Here is a 22,036-nt window from a genome sequence, read left to right as displayed (position 1 = left end):
CGTATTTATTATTTATACACTTGGAATCCGTATTTTATTATTATACACTTGGAATCCGTATTTATTATTTATACACTTGGAATCCGTATTTATTATTTATACACTTGGAATCCGTATTTATTATTTATACACGTGGAATCCGTATTTATTATTTATACACTTGGAATCCATATTTATTATTTATACACTTGGAATCCGTATTTATTATTTATACACGTGGAATCCGTATTTATTATTTATACACTTGGAATCCGTATTTATTATTTATACACTTGGTTATACACTTGGAATCCGTATTTATTATTTATACACTTGGAATCCGTATTTATTATTTATACACGTGGAATCCGTATTTATTATTTATACACTTGGAATCCGTATTTATTATTTATACACTTGGAATCCGTATTTATTATTTATACACTTGGAATCTGTATTTAGTATTTATACACTTGGAATCCGTGTTTATTATTTATACACGTGGAATCCGTATTTATTATTTATACACTTGGAATCCGTATTTATTATTTATACACGTGGAATCCGTATTTATTATTTATACACTTGGAATCCGTATTTATTATTTATACACTTGGAATCCGTATTTATTATTTATACACGTGGAATCCGTATTTATTATTTATACACTTGGAATCCATATTTATTATTTATACACTTGGAATCCGTATTTATTATTTATACACGTGGAATCCGTATTTATTATTTATACACTTGGAATCCGTATTTATTATTTATACACTTGGAATCCGTGTTTATTATTTATACACTTGGAATCCGTATTTATTATTTATACACTTGGAATCCGTATTTATTATTTATACACTTGGAATCCGTATTTATTATTTATACACTTGGAATCTGTATTTAGTATTTATACACTTGGAATCCGTTTTTATTATTTATACACGTGGAATCCGTATTTATTATTTATACACTTGGGATCCGTATTTATTATTTATACACTTGGAATCCGTGTTTATTATTTATACACGTGGAATCCGTATTTATTATTTATACACTTGGAATCCGTATTTATTATTTATACACTTGGAATCCGTCTTTATATTTATACACGTGGAATCCGTATTTATTATTTATACACTTGGAATCTGTTTTTATTATTTATACACTTGGAATCCGTATTTATTATTTATACACTTGAAATTGTTCACTAGTGTGCAGTTCGATTGTTCACTAATGTGCAGTCTGATTGTTCACTAGTGTGCAGTGTGATTGTTCAAAAGTGAGTGTGCAGTGCAATTGTTCACTAGTGTGCAGTGCGATTGTTCACTAGTGTGCAGTGCGATTGTTCACTAGTGTGCAGTGCGATTGTTCACTTGTTTGCAGTGCAATTGTTCACTGGTGTGCAGTGCAATTGTTCACTAGTTTGCCATGCAATTGTTCACTGGTGTGCAGTGCGATTGTTCACAAGTGTGCAGTGAATTGTTCACTGGTGTGCAATGCAATTGATCACTGGTGTGTTGTGCAATTGTTCACTAGTCACTGGTGTGCGATAATTCTGTAGCAGGCAGTCCAATTGTTCAGTAGCACGCCATCCAATTGTTCACCTGCCCATGTTTTCTATATTGCAGAATGTACTTTTGTCAGACCAGCTGTTGCGTGATCTGGCGTGTGACAATGACACATTTCTTGACGTCATCATCCCAATCCATCATGTCAACAGGTCTCTATTGGTAAGTCACTATCAGATACGTTTGTTCTGCTATAAGATCTTGGAATCTTCTCTAAGGTTTCATTTTCTTTACATGCCCAGATCTCACCACAGAAATGACGAGCCAAATATTTCTCAGCCGTTGATCTGGCTTTTAATTGATGTATTTTTATTTTCATTGTTTTTTTATTGTTAGCTGAAGGAGGGTTTTGAACCCGAATCATTCTGTGTTTGGTATTTTGTTCATTTTGTTGAAGCTGTTATAAACATGCAATCATATTTTTAAAATATATTTATGCATTTCTTTTCTTCGTTCTTCATGAAGTGTAAAATGCTGGTAAACATTTCATCTATTTGGTAATACATTCAGTTGTCCCTGTCTAAACCATCCTGACATAATGCCACTTTGACAGGGTAGCTCACATATTTACATTAAGTCATAAAGAAATGGACGTGAGTGGCCTTGACCTCTGACAAAATGCTCTTTTGACAGATTAGGTCCCATGTTGTTCTTAGCGATTCCTTGATATGCCATGGTATGCCAAGTTCAATGATACACCGTTGTACTGATTTATTTGGTGACTTGATGACAGATTCGTGATGCCTCACAATTTCAACTTTCTCACCAGTGCATTGTTTCATTGTGTGTTTCCCTACCCTTTGATTTGGAGTTGTGGTTTTCTAGTGACCCACACCTTTCAAAAGATGCAATCCATCTTTTGATTGTTGCAATACTTGTTAATTCATATTTATTGTCTCGCTGGTCAATCCTAAATATCTTTGAAACAGAGGTGGGTGAATTTTGAAGATTACGTTTTATTATGTTTTTACATCACACGCATGCTGTAAGGTTGTAAACTGTTCTGTCATCTTTAAATTTATTTACAAAGACGAACATCACTACAATGATTGACAGAAGGTGATCTCATTTTGTGTCCAATTTTGGTGTCAATCCGTGCTCAAACAAGGAAGTTAATCACATTTTTCTGGAACTACTTTTTTTTTTCTGGTCTTCTGGTATACACATCATTATGTCATAAAGAAGTGGACACGTGTGTCATTGACCTCTGACCTGTACACTGTTGGGTTTCCATCACCAGCTTGACCTCCAAGACAGGCTTTGTCATTTGAGTCCTTCCCAGATGTCTGAATTGTCCAAGGAGTTGATGGCAGATGTTTCGGATCAAACCCTTATCAAGCTGGTAGGTGTTGGATGGAGATGATGGTGGTGATTAATACGATGATAGAGATGGTGAAGATGACGATGGTGGTTATGATGATGATGATGTTGATGATTACGATGATAGAGATGGTGATGATGACGATGGTGGTGGTGATGATGATGAAGGAGGTAATGATGGAGATGATGATGATGAGGATGATGGAGATGGTGGTGATGAGGATGATGGAGATGATAATGACAATGATGGAGATGGTGGTGATGAGGATGATGGAGATGGTGGTGATGAGGATGATGGAGATGGTGGTGATGAGGATGATGGAGATGGTGATGATGAGGATGATGGAGATGGTGATGATGAGGATGAGAATGATGGAGATGAAGCCAATTGGTCTTTCCTGGGTTTTAATATGAATCAATCTGACAGAGTTGGTATCTGGAAATAAATAAAATAGAATTCTTGGTCTTCATCCCGAGGGGAAATTTCTCACCAGGGTCTATTCCAAGGGAAGACTGGCTTAGTCCATGCATCAGCCACAGTAGCGTAGGGCCACGGCAAGATGACTTGCTTAAGGCCACATAGTGGGGAGTTGAACTTGATTACTATCTGGGTAGGAAGCACAGACCAAACTGCTCTGCCACACTGCCTCCAGTGTTTGGCTCTAAGTGGTCCAGTGACAGGACATTGGTCTTTGACTTGTACAACGTATTGGGGAGTTGAACTTGATTACTATCTGGGTAGGAAGCACAGACCTAACTGCTCTGCCACACTGCCTCCCGTGTTTGGCTCTAAGTGGTCCAGTGACTGGACATTGGTCTTTGACGTGTACAACATTTTGTTCCTGGCCTTAGAAGTTTCATCCGTAAAATATCCCTGAAATTTGAAATTGAAGGTAGCCATTGTGTTAATCAAAGTCTCATCTGCCTTCTCTCCCCAGTTAAACATCAAGGTCATCAACGTGACAGCTACAGCTTTCAAGGTCACAGACTTCTTGTCCAAGGTACAATTCAGTTGTCATTATTGGTCAATGTATGAAATTCAACATTGCCAAAGAACTTTCATGTTGTGTACATTGTGAGAAGGACAATCCTTCAGGCTGGGGGGTGGAGGATAAAAAGTTGTAGTTTTAGATGTGTAGCTTTCCCCTATCATCTCCTTTTATTCCTGGCACTGGAATGACGTCATTGTTCTGCCAGTGCCATCAAACCACTATAGAATACACGTCTGCCTACCATTCGTTTCTTTTGGATTTCTTTCTGTTTTAACATTTTCCTCTGCTCACTGATTGATTGTCTTTGACTCTTCTAAATGAAGACAAAGTATAGATAGATCTAAATTCCTCAAACTTTTCTACAATCCCGATAGTTCAGTTGGTAGAGCACTCGCTTCACACGCAAAGAGACCAAGATCGATCCTGATCGCAGTCGAGATTTTTGTTTGGACCCAACAATAAATGGGTAGCTGGGTCTGATAGATCTGCTGGAAAGTACTTTGTGATTGACCAGCATTCTATCCAAAGGGTAGCAAGCAATTGCTATTTTCCATTTCATGCTATGGAAACGGGTTAAAACTCCAGCTCCATGGGTCCTAAGGCTCTAAAGGAGAAGTAATGTGATTGGAATGAATTCTAAGGCTCTAAGGGAGAAATAATGTGATTGGAATGAATTCAAGTCATTATTTGTTTTGGCTGTCTGACTCATAGCTTGTTTGTTAACAATGGGAATTCTGCTATAACACTTGTCAATTGTATTTATATCTCATATCTGTTTCCTGCCAAAGAAAAGGGTTGTGGCTGGTCTGTGTTGGTCACAAGGGGAGGGGAGGGGTCAGGTTTTCATATTACGCCACAAACAATTCGAACTGCTTCAAAATCCCACAGACAAGAACACAAAACTACAGAAATTCTCTCTTCATTAGAACTATCTCGGAGTGGAATGGGCTGGATGAACTGGTCATCATGGCACCACACCTAAACGATTTCAAGGCCCGACTGACAAGGGCCCGCGCCCAATGAGGACGCCGCTGAAATACAACCAGACCATTGGTTTCTTCAGCACCAACCATACAGATACAGATATTAGTTTAAATCTAAGAAAAAAAAAATAATGGCGTTTGTGCATGGTTCATGTATATCTATATATCCACTACCTGGGGGGATTTCACGACCTCCTGTATCTGTTTTGCAATGGCTTTCTGTCTTTGTCTTGGAATGAGATTGCTTAGTCTTGTCCTTACCCTGGCTGGAGTTCTTGGCTGGGAGGGAAACAGTTGAATGTATAGTTGTCGTTTTGGGAGATGTTTTTTTTCCTTGTGAATCATCTCTCTGTAATGTACTGTTATTTTTCATCTTGAACATATGATTTGTAAACATCTGAGTGTACTCCTCTTATTGGGATCTTGTGCTGGTGTCTGGGTGAGACTTTTAGGTGATCTTAAACTAAATACACTGATAGTGTGCTCTTGGAATCTACAGCTGTTCCCTATTTGAACCATTCCTCTTTGCCTTACTTTTTCCCCATCTACTTTTAATTGTACATCTAAAATCTTTTTACTATCCCATTTTCTTCCTTTTTACTGGCACTGATTTAACCTAAATGTGTTGCAAGCGCCGTAAAACCCTTAAAAACAAACAAATCCACTACAACCATCAACTCTGTGTCATCAATATGTATATCAATGAACATACAACAGTCATCAATATGTATATCAATGAACATACAACTGTCATCAATATGTATATCAATGAACATACAACAGTCATCAATATGTATATCAATGAACATACAACAGTCATCAATATGTATATCAATGAACATACAACAGTCATCAATATGTATATCAATGAACATACAACAGTCATCAATATGTATATCAATGAACATACAACAGTCATCAATATGTATATCAATGAACATACAACAGTCATCAATATGTATATCAATGAACATACAACAGTCATCAATATGTATATCAATGAACATACAACAGTCATCAATATGTATATCAATGAACATACAACAGTCATCAATATGTATATCAATGAACATACAACAGTCATCAATATGTATATCAATGAACATACAACAGTCATCAATATGTATATCAATGAACATACAACAGTCATCAATATGTATATCAATGAACATACAACAGTCATCAATATGTATATCAATGAACATACAACAGTCATCAATATGTATATCAATGAACATACAACAGTCATCAATATGTATATCAATGAACATACAACAGTCATCAATATGTATATCAATGAACATACAACAGTCATCAATTATGTATATCAATGACATAAACATCATCAATGTATTCAATGAAACTAAACAGTCATCAATATTATATCAATGAAATACAACAGTCATCAAAAGTATATCAATGAACATTACAACGTCATCATATGTATATCAATGAACATACAACAGTCATCAATATGTATATCAATGAACATACAACAGTCATCAATATGTATATCAATGAACATACAACAGTCATCAATATGTATATCAATGAACATACAACAGTCATCAATATGTATATCAATGAACATACAACAATCATCAACCCTTCATCTTTTCCAGGCAGAACGATTCATGAAGTTTCAGAGAGAACTGGAGGAAATTTATCAGCTGATTTCTTTGTTGCCGTTTGTGGAGAATATGACAGATATCAATATGACCACACCCCTTCCCTCTGGCTCCACCCCTTTGCCTGGCCATGGGGATACTGGACAGGTGTGTTACCATTCCAAATGTCAAGTTTTATTAGTGTTGTTGTTGTTGTTGTTGTCATTATTATTGTTGTCCTTCTTCTCCCTCTTCTCTAGCGTCTATTCCAAGGGAAGACTGGAATAGCCCAGGCATCAGCCGCAGTGCAGCACCACAAATTGAGCTAGGGCGAGGTGACTTATTCAAGGCCACACAGCGCAGCAGCGGGTGATCAAACTCAGTACCTTTCGGGTACGACAAAAAGACTGTACTGCTGGGCCACGCTTCCCCATTATCATTATTATTATATTATTAATTTTTTTATTATTATTATTTTATTATTATTATTATTATTATTATTATTATTATTATTTATTATTATTATTATTATTATTATTATTATTATTATTATCTATTATTATTATTATTATTATTATTATATTATTATTATTTATATATTATTATTATATTATTTATTATTATTATTATTTATTATTATTATTATTATTATTATTAATTATTTATTATTATTAAATTATTATTATATTATTATTATTATTATTATATTATTATTATTATTATTATTATTATTATTATCATTATATTATTATTTTAATTATTATTGATAGTATTCTCGTCGTTTTTGTGTGTGTTTGGGGAGGGGGAATTGTGAGTGAGTGAGATAGAAAGAGAGAGTATATGTCTTGATTTGGAGTGAGTGAGGTAGGAAGAGAGAGATAGAGCATGTGGGGGGGGGGGGGGGGCTATTGTGAGAAAGTGAGGTAGGAAGAGAGAGATAGAGAATGTGGGAGGGGAGTTTTGTGAGTGAGTGAGTGAGGTAGGAAGAGAGAGCATGTGGTGTCTTGATTGAAAGAGTTTTGATAATCAATGAACGTTCCTGTTTGATTCCCAAAGGAGACTGGAAGTGACAATGACGCTGTCAGGAAGAATGGCAGCTGGAAACGAATCTGGGACTTCCTGCACAAGGCGGTGTGTGGTAAGAAGCCTCCGTCCCAGACTACCCATAATCCCAATGGTGGGATGGGAAGTGATGGGCACAATGGTGAATCCAGTGACTTTGATGAAGGTAGGGAGATGACGTAATGATCGCTATTATGTTCTATCTGAAATCTTTCACAAAATCTGTCCGAGTGTTATTCCGTAATGGACTAGAAGGTTCTTGTTGTGTCTTTTATTCCCCTATATGTTTCCCGACATGCTTTCTGTCTTTGACTTGGAATGAGATTACTTAGTTTTGTCCTGACCCTGGCCAGAGTCCTTTGCTGGAGGGAAACAGTTGAATGTATAGTTGTAGTTTTGAGAGATGATATTTTTTTCCCTTGTAAATCATCTCTGTTATGTACTGAAATTTTTAACAATTGATTTGTAAACATTGGTGTGTTTTCCTCTTAGTGGGATCTTGAACTTGTGTCTGAGTGACATATTTAGGTGATCTCAAATGAAGTACATTGATAGTGTGCTCTTGGTATCTATATCTGTTCTCTATTTGAACCATTTTCCTTTGTCTTACTTTTTCCTCAAGTTCTTTTAATTGTACATCTAGAATGTTTTTACTTTCCAATTTTCTTCCTTTTTACTGGCGCTGATATGACCTAAATGTGTTGCAAGTGCCGTAAAACCCTTAAAAACAAAAAACAAAAACACCAAAATCTGTAAAAAAGTAGACATCTGTTAGATTCTTTCAGGCAAGATGGTCACCTTTGGGGATAATCCTTCAGAGCCATACAACAGCTTGTGTGGCCGGACTTTATCCTGGTTTATACAGAGTTAAACAGACAGTAGTAGCTGCTTGCTACCCTTTCGATAGAATGCTAGTACTTTCCACCATATTTACCAGACCCAGCTCCCCAATGACTGCTGGGTGGACAGGGGAGTCAGAAAGCATGTCCACTTCACCCAGGATGGATATTCGTCCTTTACGTGTGGATCGAGTGTCCTACAAACTGAGCAATTGGGGCCTGTACTGTTGGTGAGGAAGTCACTATGACATCCACGGATTATGATACGTAGAAGTCACTATGACATCCACGGATTATGATACGTAGAAGTCACTATGACATCCACGGATTATGGTACGTAGAAGTCACTATGACATCCACGGATTATGATACGTAGAAGTCACTATGACATCCACGGATTATGATACGTAGAAGTCACTATGACATCCACGGATTATGATACGTAGAAGTCACTATGACATCCACGGACTATGATACGTAGAAGTCACTATGACATCCACAGATTATGATACGTAGAAGTCACTATGACATCCACGGATTATGATACGTAGAAGTCACTATGACATCCACGGATTATGATACGTAGAAGTCACTATGACATCCCCGGATTATGATACGTAGAAGTCACTATGACATCCACGGATTATGATACGTAGAAGTCACTATGACATCCACGGATTATGATACGTAGAAGTCACTATGACATCCACGGATTATGATACGTAGAAGTCACTATGACATCCACGGATTATGATACATAGAAGTCACTATGACATCCACGGATTATGATACGTAGAAGTCACTATGACATCCACGGATTATGATACGTAGAAGTCACTATGACATCCACGGATTATGATACGTAGAAGTCACTATGACATCCACGGATTATGATACATAGAAGTCACTATGACATCCACGGATTATGATACGTAGAAGTCACTATGACATCCACGGATTATGATACGCAGAAGTCACTGTGACATCCACGGATTATGATACGTAGAAGTCACTATGACATCCACGGATTATGATACGTAGAAGTCACTATGACATCCACGGATTATGATACGTAGAAGTCACTATGACATCCACGGATTATGATACGCAGAAGTCACTGTGACATCCACGGATTATGATACGTAGAAGTCACTATGACATCCACGGATTATGATACGTAGAAGTCACTATGACATCCACGGATTATGATACGTAGAAGTCACTATGACATCCACAGACTATGATACGTAGAAGTCACTATGACATCCACAGACTATGATACGTAGAAGTCACTGTGACATCCACGGATTATGATACGTAGAAGTCACTATGACATCCACAGACTATGATACGTAGAAGTCACTATGACATCCACGGATTATGATACGTAGAAGTCACTATGACATCCACGGATTATGATACGCAGAAGTCACTGTGACATCCACGGATTATGATACGTAGAAGTCACTATGACATCCACAGACTATGATACGTAGAAGTCACTATGACATCCACAGACTATGATACGTAGAAGTCACTGTGACATCCACGGATTATGATACGTAGAAGTCACTATGACATCCACAGACTATGATACGTAGAAGTCACTATGACATCCACAGACTATGATACGTAGAAGTCACTGTGACATCCACGGATTATGATACGTAGAAGTCACTATGACATCCACAGACTATGATACGTAGAAGTCACTATGACATCCACGGATTATGATACGTAGAAGTCACTGTGACATCCACGGATTATGATACGTAGAAGTCACTATGACATCCACAGACTATGATACGCAGAAGTCACTGTGACATCCACGGATTATGATACGTAGAAGTCACTATGACATCCACGGATTTTGATACGTAGAAGTCACTATGACATCCATAGATTATGAAACGTAGAAGTCACTATGACATCCACAGACTATGATACGTAGAAGTCTTTGTATCTGAGACACAATTTTTGTGTGACAGAAAGAATTTGTGACATCCTTTGGTTTCTTGAGAGGTCAAGATTCACATTTTTTAATAAAACAAAATTTAGAGTAAAATTAATGGCTATGAAATCGAATGGTTGATTCTTGGGGGCAGCGTGGCTCAGTGGTACGGTCTTTGCTTTGTACCCAAAAGGTACCGAGTTCGACTACCCGCTTCATTGTGTGGCCTTGAGCAAGTCACCTTGCCCTAGCTCACTTTGCAGCGCTGCACTGCGGCTGACGCCTGGGTTATTCCAGTCTTCCCTTGGAATAGACCCTCAGTCATCCCTTGGAATAGACCCTAAAGACAAATTTCCCCTTGGGGATGAATAAAGGGAAGTTTATTGATTTTATTTATTTTTTTTGTTACTGCATCTTTTGTAAAGATTGACCAATTTGGGATTTCTGTCAAATTAACGTAAAATCTTGTCTTTATTTATTGAATTGTGGATTTCTTGTATGGGATTTGGTTTTTGGTTTTTGGCAAATTAAAGCTGAGATCAGTTTTTCTGTGGCAAGTCCATAGTTGTGACACAGGATAGAAACATCCAACCAAAACTGCGTATTTGTATGTATTGCAATGTAGATGATGGCTTGATTGAATCCAGTGTTATATTTGTTTATTTATTTTGTTGTTGTTGTTGTTGTTGTAGAGCTAGACACCCTTGGAATGTCCAAGACACAGAGACACAAATTGAGTATCATGATCCATTATTTCTACAACAACCCTGCCATCTTGTATGCACCGAATGGAACCGCTGCTGACAGCATCATCCAAAAGGTATTACTTCATGTCATAAATCATATCCACCCATCCATCCATCCGTCTATCCATCCAGTCAGTCACCGGTCCATCCACTTATCCATCTTTACATCCATCCATCCATCCATTACCCCATCCATCCATCCATCCGTCCCATCATCCATGTATTCATCCATCCATCCATCACCCCATCCATCCATCCATCCATTACCCCATCCATCCATCCATCCGTCCCATCATCCATGTATTCATCCATCCATCCATCCATCCATTACCCCATCCATCCATCCATCCGTCCCATCATCCATGTATTCATCCATCCATCCACTCTCCCATCCGTCCAATCAGTCATTCATCCATCTATCATCAATCAATTCAAAGTCATTCCATGTTTCATATGACATTTTATTCATTCATCACATCTGGATGAATCATCTTGACCTTTCCTTGTAGCTCTAACAGGTTAAGGTTTTTACCAAAGTCGTCATGAAAATGATGATGATAATAATAATACAGTCGACTCCACTTAATGGCAAACCCTCGGGAATTTGGGTTCATGTGTCGGAGTGTGCCATTAAGTGGAGAAGCTAGAAATAGCATCTAAGCACCAGCTTTCAGGTGCCATTTATGTAGGACCTCCCATCTGACTTTTCTGTGGGCTTGGGACTGTCATGTTTAAGATATGACCTAATTAGAAGGTTGGGTATCTTTGATTTTTGTTTTTTTGGGGTTTTTTTTTTTTTTTTGGGGGGGGGTGGGGGGGTTTCTTGGGTTTTTTTTTCATGTTTTATCTACAACAAAATGTGACATTCTTTTTTGTAAGAATAGTAACCATGATGTAACAGCATTGTGTTATTTTCATGTCCTTTTTTAAACACGACATTGTGTCGACCTTTCCATCTGGAGAACCAGGCTTTTGATGGTGAGAAAAACGTGAGTTGACGACAGTTCAGTTGTCTTTTTCATAATTATGTCTCCAGACAATCAGACGCCATGATTTAGCTCCACATGACTAAGGCATTTTCAACAACTTCTTGCTAGCCATCTCTCTGTCATTCACATCCCAGATTTGACCCGTTACTCGCTTAACTGCAGCATCATCCTTGTTTTGTTTTTTTATCAAACATAAGACTAGGTTTCTTCATACACCATTCTTTGTAACTAGCTCACCTTGCATTTGCTCTGGAATGGATTTTGCATCTGCAATCAATTAAAGTTTCTGTTGAAGAGTGAGATCTCTGCACTTTGGTGAGGCCATTGCTGTAATGATGGTAAATTGAGATGACACGATCTATTTTTTCAACTAAGACACAATGACCATATAAGGCCGTTAAGACAATGACCATATAAGGCCGTATACTGCAATTCATTGGTTACATTTTGATTCAATTTTGCCTCTTTAAATCCATTTGTCGGCTTTACTACTACTACTGCTACTACTACTACTACTACTACTACTACTACTACTACTACTACTACTACTACTACTACTACTACTACTACTACTACTACTACTACTACTACTACTACTACTACTACTACTACTACTACTACTACTACTACTACTACTACCACCACCACCACCACCACCACCACCACCACCACTACTACTACTACTACTACTACTACTACTACTACTACTACTACTACTACTACCACTACTACTACTACTACCACTACCACTACTACTACTACTACTACTACTACTACTACTACTATACTACTACTACTACTACTACTACCACTACCAGCACCACCACCACCCACACCACTACTACTACTACTACTACTACTACTACTAACTACTACTACTACTACTACTACTACTACTACTACTACACTACTACATACTACTACTACTACTACTACTACTACTACTACTACTACTACTACTACTACTACTACTACTACTACTACTACTACTACTACTACTACTACTATACTACTACTACTACTACTACTACTACTATATACTACTACTACTACTATACTACTACTACTACTATACTACTATACTATACTACTACTACTACTATACTACTACTACTACTACTACTACTACTACTACTATTACTACTACTACTACTACTACTATTGATATCATTATAATTACCAAAGTGAGTCCAATAATCTGAGTGATTTCCACCTCACAGGCCAACACTACCATTGCCTTCATTGACCTGATCAGTGACTACGCCCACGAGTGGCTCAACATCTCGCAACGACTACACGTTTATCTACACAAGGACAAGACTAAACACAACCTGGAGCTCATGAAAAAGGCAAGAACATTCCCTTGTCATGAAACACCTCGTCACCCTTTTACCTATTGTTTCACCCTTGGCTACTTCTCACAACTCCCCAAAACACGCTGGTTAAATCTTATTTTAAAATTTATTATACCGTGAAATGGAGTGACAAAGATCAGCCCCAAAATGTGCCCCCCGGGTTGAAAATTATTAAACAAATATGGTAAAATGTTACATCATTTGTTTGTTGAGGATATTGGTGTATGCAGAGTGCAGGCATGTTGTACCAAATTGACACATGTGTCAAATCAAGACAAAGAATAAACATGCAAACCTTTGTCTTCATAACTCACAACAAAGGCACACTCAACACCTGTGGAAACAAACTGTCTGAATTGGAATATGAATAAATGGAAACCTCTTTATAGAAATTCTTTCATCATATCAAATGTGCGGCAATATGGCCTAGTCGTATGACTCTTGTCTTTGGATCAGAAGGTCCACGGTTCGAGTCCGCCCTGAGTAGTGCATAGTTGAGTCTTTGGAAAAGGCTCTTTACCCTCATTCTTTCACTGTACTTGGGTGTAAAATGAGTACCTGGCAATTAACAGCGTTGCCTTTGTCCACAAAAACTGTAAAATTGCCTAACAGACGTCATGTCTTGGCTTATGTGTTAATTGTTGCTGTTGGGAGGGACCCCCTTGTAAAGCCCTTTGAGTATGTTCAGTGGATATTGCACTATATTAATGCTATAGTTAAATGCTCTATAAATATGAATGAGTTATTTCCCTTTCTAATGTCGATATTCCAAACTGTTTCTCAATCAGATACAAAAGGACATCCGAGAACATCACAGTGTTTTGGCATGGCTTTTCAATCTCTATGACCTTTCACCTTACCTTGACATGCACATTCGGTCAGCAGTTGAATACGATCACCAGTTGAGTTTGATAGACTACGCGGCCAATGGATGGCTCCACATGATGAAGGGAATCAACCTCAACATCTTCCGTGGCTTTGCAACAGAGGAAGACATGTTGGATTATTTCCTTCACCAGGCCTACTATGACAATGCTAGTGTTATTGCAGGTCAGTTGGACTACGGTTCATCATTCATATTCATATCCAAGCTGAGAGATTTTTTTCTATAAAATATTTTATGTTGTTTGGTTTTGCATGTCTATTCCATCTCACCATGACCAAACAAAAATAATTTTTCCATTTGAAAACAGCACAGATTGAATTGAGTGTTTTGCTTGTGTGCTCTATATAGTAAGCCTCAAACTCGGGGGATCTATTGGGCCGAAGACGAGTCTCATACCACTAGACCAGACAGCCACACAAATAAGATTTGCAGGCATGTTTCAGCCATCCCACAATGCCATAAGATTTGCAGGCATGTTTCAGCCATCCCACAATGCCATTGTTTCTTGTCAACCATTTCAATGTCAGAATGTTTGTAATATTTTAACCACTTGACTGCTGAGTGAAAATTTTGAAGTGCATCAGAACTGGGACTTACGATGACACAAAGTCTGGATTACACATTGACATACAGTTGTGTATTTCGCTCTATCTCCAAAACCTGGGTGGGGTTCCCAACCTTCCATAGTGGGCAGGGAGGTACTTGCTGTGTATTCTATACCCTATATCTGTTTTCCAATTGCTTTTTGTCTTTGTCTTGGAATGAGATTACTTTTGTTTTGTTCTGATCCTGGCCAGTCAATCGAATGTATAAAGTTATAGTTTTGGGAGATTGTTTTTTTTTCCCTTGTGAATCATCACTCTGTTATGTACTGTTATTTTTTATTTTTAACATATGATTTGTAAACATCTGAGTTTATATTTCTCTTAGTGGGATCTTGTGCTGGTGTCTGGGTGAGACATTTAGGTGACCTCAAACTAAGAACACTGATAGTGTGCTCTTGGAATCTACATCTGTTCCCTACTTGAACCAATTTCCCTTTGTCTTACTTTTTCCTGAAGTTCTTTTAATTGTACATCAACTATCCCAATTTTTTCCTTTTTACTGGTGCTTGTGACCTAAATGTGTTGCAAGCGCTGTAAAACTCTAAAAAAACTTAAAAACAATCCTATCTCCAAAACCGTCAATCAGAATGCCTTACACACCTATTCAAACACAAACACAAACACACACACAGGAGCTTCCAGCTGTCCTGGTCAAATTGAGACTCTCCTGATTCGACAGTCTGGATATAAAATTCATTTAATCAAAATTTAGAGTGTGATGTGTGTGGAAATGACTCTACATGTCCCAGGATTAGGATTTGGTTTTTGTCTATCAAAATGAAACGTAGAACAAAGCTGTAAATTTACATCTTATTATAAAATAGTCTAAACTTGCTGGTCATTTGGAACATGACTGGATTGAACATAAGGCTGTCCACCTTGAGCTGTTTGAGAAGTTGTCCACTGTGGACATTTTCTGGAAAGAGGGAAAATTTAAAGAATTATTGAATAGAATGGGCGAAATCTTGAAATTATGGGAAGTTTTGTATGGGCAAGCCATAAAACTAAAACTCACTTCATATTCATTCCCAAATTGAAAGACATTATCTATGGTGGTATGACTGTTGATCATATTCATTTCCAATTTGAAAGACATTATCTATAGTGGTATGACTGTTGATCCTATTCATTTTCAAATTGAAAGACATTATCTATGTTGGTATGACTGTTGATCCTTGTAAATTAATCGGGCTGGGATTACTTTCCATCTGACTTGCATCATTTTATTGGCTAATTTCGTCTCCAAAACCAGTCATTTTGCCATTAATTCACTTCAAGCGTCCATTGGAATAGTCATTTTGTAAAGGAGAAAGAGTTGCCAGTTGTTTTAAGTGGTAAACAACTGAAAGGAATAATGACTTGAGATAGAAGACAATTTCGTCTGCATTGCAGTCAGTCTACAGTGGACCAATTCGTCCTTATCACAGTCAAGTGGTCAATTTAATGAAAAGTTTGTCATAGGAAAACATGGGGCTGGGACCCATGCAACTCTAGTCAAACCTTTTCATCAAACGGGATGGCCTATCGATTATATCAACATTTGTAGGGATAGCCTATCGATTATATCAACATTTGTAGGGATAGCCTACCGATTATATCAACATTTGTAGGGATAGCCTACCGATTATATCAACATTTGTAGGGATAGCCTACCGATTATATCAACATTTGTAGGGATAGCCTACCGATTATATCAACATTTGTAGGGATAGCCTACCGATTATATCAACATTTGTAGGGATAGCCTACCGATTATATCAACATTTGTAGGGATAGCCTACCGATTATATCAACATTTGTAGGGATAGCCTATCGATTATATCAACATTTGTAGGGATAGCCTACCGATTATATCAACATTTGTAGGGATAGCCTACCGATTATATCAACATTTGTAGGGATAGCCTACCGATTATTTTCAACATTTGTAGGGATAGCCTACCGATTATATCAACATTTGTAGGGATAGCCTACCGATTATATCAACATTTGTAGGGATAGCCTACCGATTATATCAACATTTGTAGGGATAGCCTACCGATTATATCAACATTTGTAGGGATAGCCTACCGATTATATCAACATTTGTAGGGATAGCCTACCGATTATATCAACATTTGTACAACTTCCACCCACTATTCAAATAGTCACTGTGTGTGTGTCCATTCCATTCCACTCAGGTGTGGTGTTCAACGATTTACCTGAGGATGGTTCCATCCCCCCTCACCTGTCCTACAAAATCAGACAAAACGCCACCTTCTTACCAACCACCAAGCAGGTGAGAAAACCCACGTGGACACCAGGACCTGGTCGCCATCATTCTTATTACTACAAGTTTGGATTTGTCTGGGTGCAGGTAAGCCGTTGCGGAAAATGTGTCAACATCTAACATAACAGCTTCAGAGCGTCATCATCATCATCATTTTTATTATTATTATCATCATCATCATCATCATCATCATCATCATTATCATCATCATCATCATCATCATCATCATCATCATCATCATCACCATCATCATTTATTTAGTTATTTATTTATTTATTTATCTATCTATCTATCTATCTATCTATCTATCTATCTATCTATCTATCTATCTATCTATCTATCTATCTATCTATCTATCTATCTATCTATCTATTTATTTATATATTTATTTATTTATGTATTTATTTATTTATTTTAATAAAACTCTGTGTGGCTTGGATGTGTTCCAGGACATGATAGAGAGAGCTGTGATTGACCTTCAAGTGGGCAGGGATGTGGTGGAACCAGGCGTGTATGTCCAGGAATTCCCTTATCCCTGTTACGTTTATGACAGGTCAGTAGCTTTAATGCCCCCCCCCCCCACCCCCTTTCCACACACACACATTCATAGTGCGTCTAATACAAACACAATTATAAAGGCCAATATTCCTCTTTCATGAACGTAATAGAAAGGACAATCTTAAAAAGGAAAAAAGGATTTGAAAATAGTCGCAGATTTTAAAGTCAAATCCAGATGTCTTACTGGTGTCATTCTAATTTACTGGCATGTTGGGTTGGAAAAAGATCACATGACCAGAGAGAGAGAGAAAGACAGTGAGAGGACAAATGAGATATGTGTCATTCATCATGTTTTATTGATGAAGGGGAAACCCGAAACATCCACAGTATCTGTCTTCGTCTAATGAATTGAAACTTCCAATTCAATACTTATCGTTATTTTTCTGTGATCGTATTTGGTATTTCCACAAGCCCATTGCTGATATTATTGGATATGTTACAGTGAATGACGTAATCAGTCGGATGGTGAAAAGGTTTAAACTGAGATATTGCCAAGTTTAGTTAGAAGGTCAATTATTATCAAAAACGAGTTCCTGCCATAAATGATTAAATCAACCCTTTTTGTACATCTTCGGGAAATATCAAAGCTTAATTTCACTTCTAAATATTTTTTTACAGCTAGTCAAGAAGTTGAAAAAGTATGAAATTTGAGAAAAGTTGCTGGATACCTTTCCCATACATCTGACCATAACTTCATGAAAATCTTCCGATTTACTTCAAATAAAGATTAAAATCCTCTGGGGAGCATTTTCTTTCATAAAAAGCAAAAAATGCAAATCCAAAATGTTCACCTTCCGACTGACACTGCACTAACACATGTTTTCTTATGTTTCTATGGTTGATATGAATGGACTGTCCAATTGTCTGACTCCTCAGGTTCATGTTTATGATAGAACACGTGATGCCATTGTGTCTAACATTTTCCTGGGTCTATTCCGTCTCCATGTTGGTACAGAGTATAGTCTATGAGAAAGAACAACGACTTAAAGAGGTCAGGGGTCAATCTGTTTGTTGTCTTTTAAGTTTCAAATTAGGCCAGATGCTCTGGTGTACGGTGGAAATCCGGAAAAGTGTATAGGAAAACCTGCCGGACAAAGCAGCCAGTGTGTATGAGAAACTGCTCAAAAAAGCAGCCAGTGTGTATGAAAACCTGCCCGACAAAGCAGCCAGCGTGTATGAGAAACTGCTCAACAAAGGAAAAAGAGTGGATGAAACACTGCATGACAATAATCAGAAAGAGTGGATGAAACACTGCATGACAATAGTCAGAAAGAGTGGATGAAACACTGCATGACAATAATCAGAAAGAGTGGATGAAACACTGCATGACAATAGTCAGAAAGAGTGGATGAAACACTGCATGACAATAATCAGAAAGAGTGGATGAAACACTGCATGACAATAGTCAGAAAGAGTGGATGAAACACTGCATGACAATAATCAGAAAGAGTGGATGAAACACTGCCCAACAAAGCATAAATTGTATATAAATGATTCTGTTTCACCAAATTAGCAGCCATTTGGACAATACAGACACTCAGCTAGAGGGCATTTAAGCGATCACCACTGTATATAAATTTACATATTATATTATTAGGTGATGAAATGTCAAATATATATAATGTATGTACATATTATATTATTAGGTGATGAAATGTCAAATATATATAATGTATGTACATATTATATTAGTAGGTGATGAAATGTCAAATTTATATATATGTACATATTATATATATCAGATTGATGAAATGTAATATCTATATATAATGTATCAGGTGATGAAAATGATGGGTCTGAGCAATGCTGTCCATTGGTGTGCCTGGTTCCTGACCACTTTCTGCCAGATGACCATATCAGTGACCCTTATGACTGGCCTTCTCAAGTTGGGTCAGGTCCTACCCTATTCCAATGTTTTAATCATCTTCTTTGTACTGGAGATCTATGCCTGTGCCATCATCACCTTCTCGTAAGTACAGTACCAAATCCATCATCACCTTCTCGTAAGTACAGTACCAAATCCATCATCACCTTCTCGTAAGTACAGTACCAAATCCATCATCACCTTCTCGTAAGTACAGTACCAAATCCATCATCACCTTCTCGTAAGTACAGTACCAAATCCATCATCACCTTCTCGTAAGTACAGTACCAAATCCATCATCACCTTCTCGTAAGTACAGTACCAAATCCATCATCACCTTCTCGTAAGTACAGTACCAAATCCATCATCACATCCTTGTAAGTACAGTACCAAATCCATCATCACCTTCTCGTAAGTACAGTACCAAATCCATCATCACATCCTTGTAAGTACAGTACCAAATCCATCATCACCTTCTCGTAAGTACAGTACCAAATCCATCATCACCTTCTCGTAAGTACAGTACCAAATCCATCATCACCTTCTCGTAAGTACAGTACCAAATCCATCATCACCTTCTCGTAAGTACAGTACCAAATCCATCATCACCTTCTCGTAAGTACAGTACCAAATCCATCATCACATCCTTGTAAGTACAGTACCAAATCCATCATCACCTTCTCGTAAGTACAGTACCAAATCCATCATCACATCCTTGTAAGTACAGTACCAAATCCATCATCACCTTCTCGTAAGTACAGTACCAAATCCATCATCACCTTCTCGTTAGTACAGTACCAAATCCATCATCACATCCTTGTAAGTACAGTACCAAATCCATCATCACATCCTTGTAAGTACAGTACCAAATCCATCATCACATACTTGTAAGTACAGTACCAAATCCATCATCACATCCTTGTAAGTACAGTACCAAATCCATCATCACATACTTGTAAGTACAGTACCAAATCCATCACCACATCCTTGTAAGTACAGTACCAAATCCATCATCACATACTTGTAAGTACAGTAACAAATCCATCATCACCTTCTCCTAAGTACAGTAACAAATCCATCACCATACCCTTGTAAGTACAGTACCAAATCCATCACCACATCCTGGTAAGTACAGTACCAAATCCATTATCACCTTCTTGTAACAGGCCTGTAAATCTTCTGACTTTTCTTGGATTTCCGACAGTGCAATTTTGCTCGATATATTTTGTTAAGTGCTGACATTTTTAAAAAAATAATTAAAAATAAAAATAAAAATTGTATCGTGAAAAAACAGAACCGACAAAAAATGAAATAAAAGAGTTTTATTTCATGCCTCGAAAAAATCAGTTTTAATTTTGTTTCGAACGCTGACTTTAAAAAACAAAACAGAGGAACTTTTTATTTGTTGAATCAAAGACAAAACAATTGTAGTCAACTAGGTATATTATCATACAGCTACACACTCCACTAGACATGAATGTATTCACTGCTACAGACGAGAGAGAGAGAGAGGGAGGGGTGACAGCACAGATTAGTGTGGTGACATGGTCTTGACACGTGTAGTCAGTAATCAACTAACACGCACAGCGTGTGTCGGACTGGGCCATTTCTTTGTATTTTGCTGCTGACACACACACTAGTTATTTTCCTCCCAATGCTTTCTTTGGTTCTTCTTCTTCTTCTTCTTCTTTTCCTCTTCTTCTTCTTCTTCTTCTTCTTCTTCTTCTTCTTCTTCTTCTTCTTATTCTTATTCTTATTCTTATTCTTATTCTTCTTCTTCTTCTTCTTCTTCTTCTTCTTCTTCTTCTATAAGAATTAATCCAAACAAATGAATCATTGTGTGTCTTTTGTCTATTTATAACCTACTGGTAGTGGGTATTCCTATACAATTGTTTTAAATACGACATCATGCTTTTGATCATAAACATCTTCTACTGTTACAACGAGGTCAAACAATCATTTTGTCATAGCAACAACATGGCAGCCATGAGTGTAGAGTGTGTGTATAAATTCGTCACTTGTTTTTTGTTTAGCAATAAATAAGCACCGAGAGACAAACCAGATATGAAAAAAATGACATGGATAAATGGATAAAAACAAAATGTCTGTCGTTTAATAAAAACCCAAGGCCAGAAAGTCATCCCAAAGAATTACAGGTCAATAAAAAATGAAAAAATAAGGGTTTTATTTAGGCTGTTCCATCATTAAAACATATCCACTTACCGACTCGGGTTATCAATTGAAATAACAACATTTATCGTATTTATTTTGTTTTAAACTATCTAAAACATAAACTATGAACGTACTTTAACAAAATATTCATGTGGTTTTTTTGTCAATAATTTGAGATCTCATTCTCATGACATTTTGTGTGCTGTTACAAACTACAATGAGGTGTAAAAAAAATCTGATAACACTCAAAACAAGGATTTGGTGGGCTTTTTTAAAATGCGAGAG

At 37.2% G+C, this 22,036-nt stretch overlaps 1 protein-coding gene across 1 annotated transcript in view; it reads left to right on the top strand.

The window, feature by feature from the left end:
* LOC144980224 (ATP-binding cassette sub-family A member 2-like) overlaps positions 1-22,036 on the top strand; it is a 99,939-nt gene that overhangs the window by 29,945 nt on the left and 47,958 nt on the right. Inside the window, exons 7-18 of the mRNA XM_078927821.1 lie at positions 1,614-1,715; positions 2,794-2,895; positions 3,812-3,874; positions 6,471-6,623; positions 7,512-7,683; positions 11,000-11,127; positions 13,263-13,391; positions 14,186-14,447; positions 17,069-17,244; positions 17,607-17,710; positions 18,592-18,706; positions 19,494-19,684. Coding sequence (XP_078783947.1) covers positions 1,614-1,715; positions 2,794-2,895; positions 3,812-3,874; positions 6,471-6,623; positions 7,512-7,683; positions 11,000-11,127; positions 13,263-13,391; positions 14,186-14,447; positions 17,069-17,244; positions 17,607-17,710; positions 18,592-18,706; positions 19,494-19,684 — 1,697 coding nt within the window. The remainder of the gene's footprint in view (positions 1-1,613; positions 1,716-2,793; positions 2,896-3,811; positions 3,875-6,470; positions 6,624-7,511; positions 7,684-10,999; positions 11,128-13,262; positions 13,392-14,185; positions 14,448-17,068; positions 17,245-17,606; positions 17,711-18,591; positions 18,707-19,493; positions 19,685-22,036) is intronic.

The sequence above is a fragment of the Berghia stephanieae genome, chromosome 9, assembly GCF_034508935.2.
Source record: "Berghia stephanieae isolate SIO BIC M18660-M18661 chromosome 9, UCSD_Bste_1.3, whole genome shotgun sequence".
Classification (NCBI taxonomy): Eukaryota; Metazoa; Mollusca; class Gastropoda; order Nudibranchia; family Aeolidiidae; genus Berghia; species Berghia stephanieae.
The sequence above is the reverse complement of the archived record's forward strand: the minus strand, read 5'-3'. Positions and strand labels throughout refer to the sequence as shown.